Genomic DNA, 7,982 nt, shown 5'->3' with positions numbered 1-7,982 from the left:
CGATGTCTCAGTCAGATTTTGACACATAATCAGGGGAGTGCTGCAGCTGATTTGAGTCTTTCTGCAGTAAAGACATTAGGAGCCGTGAGTGTGCATGTGGGTACAGGGCAGAGCAAGCAGAGCATATATTACAGGCACAGAGCCGACCCAGAATCCTTCACTCCCAAACCGCGACGGCCACCAATCTCCAGGCTGTGTGTGTACGGCACAAAAAAAAAACTTTTTAGAAAATTATCTGAATACTATCTGATAGCCCTTTTTAGCCAAAAGGTCTCAGTCATAAAGCACTTCACACGTTTGTTCTGTGGAATGAGATGAGTGGACCAGGGATTGATAAAGAAAATGGTGGTGGGCCCGTGGCTGGTGGGCTGGTGGGCCCGTGGCTGGTTCTCCCCCCCCCCCCCCCCCCATCCTCCCAGTCAGACAGCGTTGGTGGGTACAGTGGAAAGTATGAGAGTTTGCTCAGCTTCAGGGTCAGCAGACACCAGTATGCTGTCCACAGCATGTGTTTATGCCATGCAGCGGTGAGTTCCTGTAACAGAGCAGAAATATGATATGAGAACGTGCTATGATATGTGATGCACACAACTATGTGCTATGAAGTTTGCATAACATGTCCTGTCAGAATTCCTAAATAAATATCTTACCAGGAGTCACATATAATCAAAATAAAGCAGACATTCCATGAATTGCAACTGCAATTGTGGGAAATTAATTTCCTTGAATACATGAAAAATACAAATGGCTAAATCCTGGAGGTTCTGACTAAGGCACATTTAAGTTGTTTTTAAGCTCTCATTCTATTAAATGAAAGCAAGAACACAGATTCAGCATTTCTTTTTAAAACATCCACTATGGAAGTGTATACAAAATATGCTCTTCTCATTTTTAAATATTGACTCAAATGATTATTCAACTGTGATAAACAAGTTTAGCATTTTTCGTGTACAATAAATATCTATAATCTTTAAGGGAAATATATTAAATATTTCAGTATACCGAGTTTGCTTTAAAATCTGTTTTAAAGTTAAGTGTGATCATTTTAATATGATTGACAACATAGCTTTCAAACATGTATGCAAGGTGTGGCTAAAACTGAACTAATGCTGTAGTTCAATTGTAATGATGAATACTCCTTATACTAATATTTACAACTTGTAAATACATTCTTTGAGACAAGAACATAAAAAACATTTGAAAACATAGAAAACACACTGCAAACTCTGCACTTTGCAATGTCGGTTTCTCCCAATTCAGATTACTCTTGAGATAGTACTAATATAATACAATATTACTTCCATACCAAATTTACATATGGACTTAATCATGCTGTTTGGTCTATTACCTGTTAGATAATGGGCTTTTCAGGGTCGTGTTTATCCTCATCCAGCAACTCATCATCAGAATCTAAAAATGAATAAATACATCTGGTTGGAAGTCAAATTCACACAGTGGAATCATACAGAGAAGATTATTAATAGAACTATATTAATAATATTTTTCACACACTAATTATGAATATATGCCCTTGAGGTACATGACAGGATGTTTCTAAGAACCCGTGTGCGTAATGTGAAACGCTTCTTTTCCCCGAACTGAGCGTCAGATAGATAAATATCTCTGCACCTGCACTCCTACGCGGTCTACGAAAATATTCTAACCGTAACAGAATAGTTGTTTAAAGACAGCAAAGGGACAAAATAATTACTACACAATGAATAAAATGCATGTCCATGAGTATAGAGACTATTCAGTCAATTTGCTTCAAATCATCATCAGAGGTCACTGAGCAGTCAAACTAGAAGCAGTCATTACAATGCAGCCTTTAACAAAACTCTTCGCTCTCTTTTACCTTTAAACACATTTCAAGTGTAACCACGCTTATAAATGACATAAATGTTAGAATTCAGCAATAAAAGCTGCTTGGCAATCACTCCAATATAATAACTTTTAAACACATTTCCAGTATCTGGACTTCCGTTATGTAATATGACTAGTAACTTGCAGCTAACATGCAACTATAGACAGCATATCAGTAATCACATTTATAGTAATGCTACTAAATGGACGCTGCTTGAACATGTTGAAGCACCAAAGAGGGTATCACCATCCCATGGCCAAGCAAGGAAGGCTGTGTGGGCCACAATATATTCTTGTATAGCTCAATTATGTTCATATACTGTAAATATCCTCAAAACTATGTCTGTGTCCACTAAGCGTTTCTTAACTGGTGGGTCGGGACCCAAAAGTGGGTCGCGGAACCGTTCTGGGTGGGTCACGGAGCTTGTGGGTTTAAAAAAAAAAAAAAAAAGCCATTTTAAGTGCTACTTTATCAGATCTAATATCGGACCTTTATTTTGATAGACTTTATTTGTATGCGAGTCGTTGCCATGGACATAGACAATGTTAATGTGACAGGTCATGTTAGACATCACTTTAGTGGTATATGTAAGTAGGCTATGACCCTGAATATTTGAAGTAGGACATGGATTCACTTAAATTGAGGACAAAATGAGACTGAAACCCCAGTGTGTGGTGTGCAGTGAATTGCTGGCACGTGAGAGCATGAAACCATCAAAACAAAAATGCTACATGGAAACTAAGTACTTCTGTCAAAAGCAAACCTGTCGAGTACTTTGAAAGGTGACACCAGGAGTTGAAGACTTCACAAATGTAATGCCAAACATCAGCATGTTCCAAACAAGTAGGCCTACAGGCACTTTGTGTATCGTATCATATAGCTCACTGTATCCGTTGGCTTGAAAGCTAAAAATATATATATGGGTCGCGACTAAATGAACATGGGAAATTGTGGGTCCCAAAGCCAGTCCTGTTAAGAACCACACTGCTCTATCATATGGGTCACTTGCTGTTATATTCATATCTGAACAAGTACTTTTTACAGTATGGCTTTAGTAAAAAAAAAAAAATACACCAGATTTCATGATAACTGCAGGGAAGTTTCTGGGTGTTAAGTGTTAGCAGTTCATCTTACAGAATGTAAGTACAATTAAAACCCACTGAAACCACTCTGCAAACCATTTGGAAGGGAGAACTGTGAGCTTCAACCTGAAGAAAATAACAGGAGCCTATTCTGTAGTGTTCCTTCTTTGAAAAGGAATAATGGAAAACGTTAGGCTTTCCCAGTTTCCTACCCGAGCGGCTGTCTCAGCTGTGCCCAAGGGAGCTCACCTGCTAGAGACTCCGGCGGAGAGTAGAACTGTCCATCAGACATGGGGCCTGGATGCATGAGTGGAGCCCTCTCTGCAGCGTCCAGCGCAGACAGATACCCTACAGGAAATAACCGCCACATCAGACACTACTGTGACATGGTTTAAATCAGTTAATATTGATTGGCTAGAACAGTACAGTATATAGAATAGAATATGGCTTGACTTGGCCACTCTTTGTTCCCCAAGTACCAAGTCCTCACCTCCGTTTTTTTTTTAGTGTTTTTGAGACAGCTGAAGGTCAGTGTGGAACAATCTGTTTAATCTGAATTACATTACAATTGACTGGACCTTTAAATCAATACAAATAATGACTACTTCTCGATTTAACTGTCAAATGCCAATTATGGCACACTCTCTTATCATTATGGTAATGACCAATATTTAGGTAAAGAAGATATCAGTCCGATTTCTGATGGAATATGGGGTACCCACTAAACTCGGGGCTGTGGCTGAGTAATGTGTTGGGGTGTATGCAAGTGTAACCTGCGTTGTGTTGAACCTGCGCAATTCAGCCCTGCACACGCTCGGACTCGAACCCGCGAAACAGCAGCACCTCGGATCGGGAGGCGAGTGCGCTAACAATTGAGCCAATAGCCCAGGCTACTGGCTCGCATGCCAGCAGCACTCTTGAGGCGTCGGGGAGTGAGGTTTACCAACGTTCCACAAGCACAACTAAGCTAGCTGGCATCCGTTACACAAGCATGTACGAACGTACGTGCATGTGTGGGGGAGAGTGTGACTGAGTGAGTGTGAGTGTGTGTGTGTGTCTGAGTTGTCTCTGGGCTTGGGAACTTACTGTTCTCATCGTCAGTCTCTTGTGGCAGCACCTTGAAGTCCAGCAGCCAGGTCTCTATCCAGGCCAGCACGAACGAGACAATGGGCAGCAGGTAGCCAAAGGCACCCTGGGAAAGGAGCTAGAGGTCGCCAAGGGAGAGGGAACAGAGTAGAGAGAAAGAGAGAATGGAGGAGAGGGAGGGAGAGAGAGGGAGAGACAGAAAGAGAGAGAGATATTTCAATGCTGTATGTACACACTAATGCCAGTTGGTACAGTGTGGCACAGTGTGTGTGTGGGAAATAATTTGTACAATAAATTACAAGGGACTTGTGCAGACGGATTGCATTGTGCTACTGAATAACATGACCAAGTGGTATTGTCAAAGGAAAATTACAATAGCACAGCAATGCAATGACATAACAATGCAATAACAACTAAAAGAAATAGCAGCCTAATACCTTTGATAAAATGACTTTCACAATCAGGAAAAAACTGGTGATGGCTGTCGTGATCTGTAGGAAAATCAGAAGACCACGATAGGTTCCAGTGAAGTAATTCTTCAAACGAGTCAATGGAACATCTATAATACAGAATTCCACTACATACTGCAGCACATTATTCCACTAAGTCTGTTGAGGTGGATAAAAATATTAAAATACAAATGATACCTCTAAAAATAAAACAAACATACACCTGGCCTTAATTAAATTTGCATTGGCAATATATATCCTTTCTGTAAAAATTGATCTAGAAGGGTGACACTGCCCTCTACCGTGTCAGTGTGCTCACTGCACAAAATACAAGGGAACTGGCAAACCTACCGCTATTGCCCACCAGTGGCGCAGCTTACACACAGCATACGCCATGATCAGGGACGCAAAGCGGAACACAGCAAGGACCTGCAGGGAGACGACATCAAAAGTTATAAGGAGACAGAGTGCAGAGAGGTCAGCATGTGCCCATGTGCCCATGTCAGGGACAGAGGGACAGTGGGAAGACTGAATAGGCATTCATTGTTAAGTTACACTCACAAATATGTCAAAGAAGGATGCATGGTAGTCGTAGTGCAACACTTCCTTATCCAGTTGGTTTCGGATACCCCCATTCACCTGTGGCAGAGGGGGAGAGATAGAACAGAGTTTGTAGTCTTAATCTGGTCAGGTTTGAGCCTTGATCAGGCTTGTAGTCTTAATCTGGTCAATTAATCTATAGATTGATTTTGATGCAGGCATTCACTATAATTAGGCTTTCAAGAACATCAGAAGATATACTACTATCATCAAACATTAAAACTCCTAAAAAGTTTAGGACATAACAGGATATGCAAGTTAGAGAATAGCTACTTTTAGACGCCATGCAATTATTCATCTGGACTTTGACCTGATGTGAATGCCAATCTTTTTTTTTTATTTGAAGAGCAAAGTAAGTCAATCAAGGCAGTTTTAAAGTCTCCAAATCAATATGCCCATTGTGTCTGGAGGTTTTTCTCTACTAAAAAATGTCTAAAGGTCAAGGATTAGATTTAGGCGTTTCCACACTGAAACTGGCGGCATCGTAGTGTGATCCTGGTGCTTACATTCAGCTCTATAATCCACAGCAGTGTGACGAAGAGCAGGTCAAAGGTCACGAAGAGGCAGAAGGTCCTCCTCACATCAGAGATGCATTTCTTCTCTCCCAGCTCGTAAGACTCCATGTGGGTCGAGTTGATGGAGCTCAGGACCCTGGGGGTGACTCGAGAATCCACACTGCTGCTGCACTGGCTATCCATGACTGACTACGCCCAATCCAACACCTAACCGAACCCGGTACTCACGATCAGTTTAGCAGAGGCCAGCACTGGGGTGCCATCATTTGTCACACCTCTTCTGCAGACACAGGGAAGAAACAACCAACACATACATTCTCATTTAAACATTATACAGGTGGTGACCACTGTACTGTAACCAAGGGGGGCTAGGGAAACTTGAGTTTTCTGTTCCTGTGGACAATAGACATTAAATTCACTATGTTCCAGAGAGTATAAGGTCACGCGCCTATAAATGCATGGGCAACATTTAACTTTGCTTAAATCTAAAATGATACATTGACCCATCACCAGGCGTTGAGTTGGCTTTTACTGTATACTCATATTAAGACCATACCCACTCACATTTGTTCCCAGACATATGTATGTATGTGGCTCTGAGACTAAGCCAGATGGTAAAGTAAAAGTAGGCTAAGTATTGCAACAGAATCACTCACTCCTCCAGCAGTACTCTACTTGGACAGAAAGAACTTGGTAACAGCCAAGTAAATAGGGTAGACTATATCAATTCCCAGGGTATAAATAGACACCCGTTTATAGGGAAAGTTCAAGATACAAATGCTTAAAATTATGCATGCAGAAAGTTTGTGGATGACACATTTAGTTTCCTTTTTTGTCCTTAAATGTGGTCGTGTCACTGCCAAAATGAAGTTCAATTATAAATCACACCCATGTGTGTTTTTATCTCATATAAATCATGGTATTGTTGTATGCCACATGAGCACAACCTAAACCAATTGGTTAATATTGCCAAGAGAAATCCATTTCACACTTCCTCCACCAATTAGGCCTGCTAAAAGCTATATCAAAACTGTATTTGAAACTAAACGATATTTTCTTGACGACAATATTGTTTTTAAAATATAGAACTATTGCATGGAAAATAGGACTACAGCATGTGACTTGCTTATCAAAAATGACATCATTGAGGAAGTGAAAAAGTAACTGACCTACGAATGACTAGCTAACATTGTGTGCCAAACGTTACATTAGGCCCAAGGTGTTGCACCTTCAACCATTAAGGGGACTCAAAAGTTTGACAGGCCCCAGATTGCGTTCTACATTAAGTTTAACTAACGTTACATCCTGTTTATCAAACAGTCATAAGGTAATGATAATGATGAGAGCAGTTACCGATATACCTCTATTTAGCAATAAGGAGAAGTGAATCGCGATCACAACAATTGAACCAAACTATGTAACTTGATGAAAACAAGCGCAGAGGAATACACATCTCTACAACACTGCAGCTGTTTCCCATGGCGGAGAAGATCAGCTCGAGTTCATAACGATGTCACACACAAAACAAACAACATCGCACAGACACAGGGAACAGCTAGCTGCTGGCTGGCTAGGCTACGTTACATTAGCCTTCCACTGCTAGTGGTGCTTTTATTGTATATCCACCAAATTGCCTTTTTGTATAGCTACATATTTCCAGGTTATATGCATCAAGGCTTACGTTATCTAAAGCGAGGTTAACGCATATTTCTCAATAATGCAACGCTGTACGGCTGTAGTCTACAAAACATTTCACTCATAAAACATAATTACCCACGAGAGACAGTAAGTTGGAGATTATGAACTATTTTTAACGATTGAAATACATATAGGCTTGTCTGACTGACAGTGACTTGGCCTACCTTCTCATACACTGCTGAATTTGAAGCTGCGAACAGAACAGGCCGACACAGTGGCTCCCGTTGTATTGTCTGGACGGCAGAGAACTGTGAGAACTAGACAGCTATGAGTCACTTGTTCCTGTCGGACAATAATGAAAGTGACCATTCGTCAAAGATCCATGGGATTTGTAGTGAGCGTTGACATTTTTTCTAAACATTTGCATTTTAATGAAGTATGATCAATTCATTATTATAATTATATTCTTCTTATTATTATTATTCTCCTAACCAAACGTTCTGCGTCTAATTCAGCTCCAACCGTTAAACGTAGAAACTTCGTTCAAACTTTGTAACGTAGGCCTCTTGAAAAGGACACCTGAGCAATGTCTTTTTCATTTTTGTAATCTTTATACTTTTTGAGATATTAACAAAAAAACACGCTTATTTTCCCCCATAGACTTTGCATGGCACTATGACATCAAAAGAGTATACATAAAGGGCTAATTAAACTGATTTGCACCTATCAACTGCCAGCTGCTCAAGGCCCC

General features: G+C 40.6%; 1 protein-coding gene across 2 annotated transcripts; it reads right to left on the bottom strand.

Moving 5' to 3' along the window:
- Positions 1-399: 399 nt before the first annotated feature.
- On the bottom strand, positions 400-7,592 carry stard3nl (STARD3 N-terminal like). Of its 2 annotated transcripts, none has more exons than XM_042089476.1 (9): positions 7,456-7,592; positions 5,585-5,873; positions 5,040-5,117; positions 4,830-4,907; positions 4,467-4,520; positions 4,030-4,147; positions 3,193-3,291; positions 1,346-1,407; positions 400-532 (listed from the first exon to the last, which is right to left on the bottom strand). In XM_042089476.1, the coding sequence occupies exons 2-8, from the start codon at positions 5,774-5,776 to the stop codon at positions 1,349-1,351; spliced, it is 678 nt and encodes a 225-aa protein (XP_041945410.1). In that variant the 5' UTR covers positions 5,777-5,873; positions 7,456-7,592; the 3' UTR covers positions 400-532; positions 1,346-1,348. The 2 variants fall into 2 exon arrangements, with proteins under 2 accessions (XP_041945410.1, XP_041945416.1); XM_042089482.1 differs by having other exon boundaries at positions 5,585-5,870; positions 7,456-7,560.
- Between the last annotated feature and the right edge of the window lie 390 nt (positions 7,593-7,982).

This window comes from Alosa sapidissima, chromosome 1, assembly GCF_018492685.1.
Source record: "Alosa sapidissima isolate fAloSap1 chromosome 1, fAloSap1.pri, whole genome shotgun sequence".
Taxonomy (NCBI): Eukaryota; Metazoa; Chordata; class Actinopteri; order Clupeiformes; family Clupeidae; genus Alosa; species Alosa sapidissima.
The sequence above is the reverse complement of the archived record's forward strand: the minus strand, read 5'-3'. Positions and strand labels throughout refer to the sequence as shown.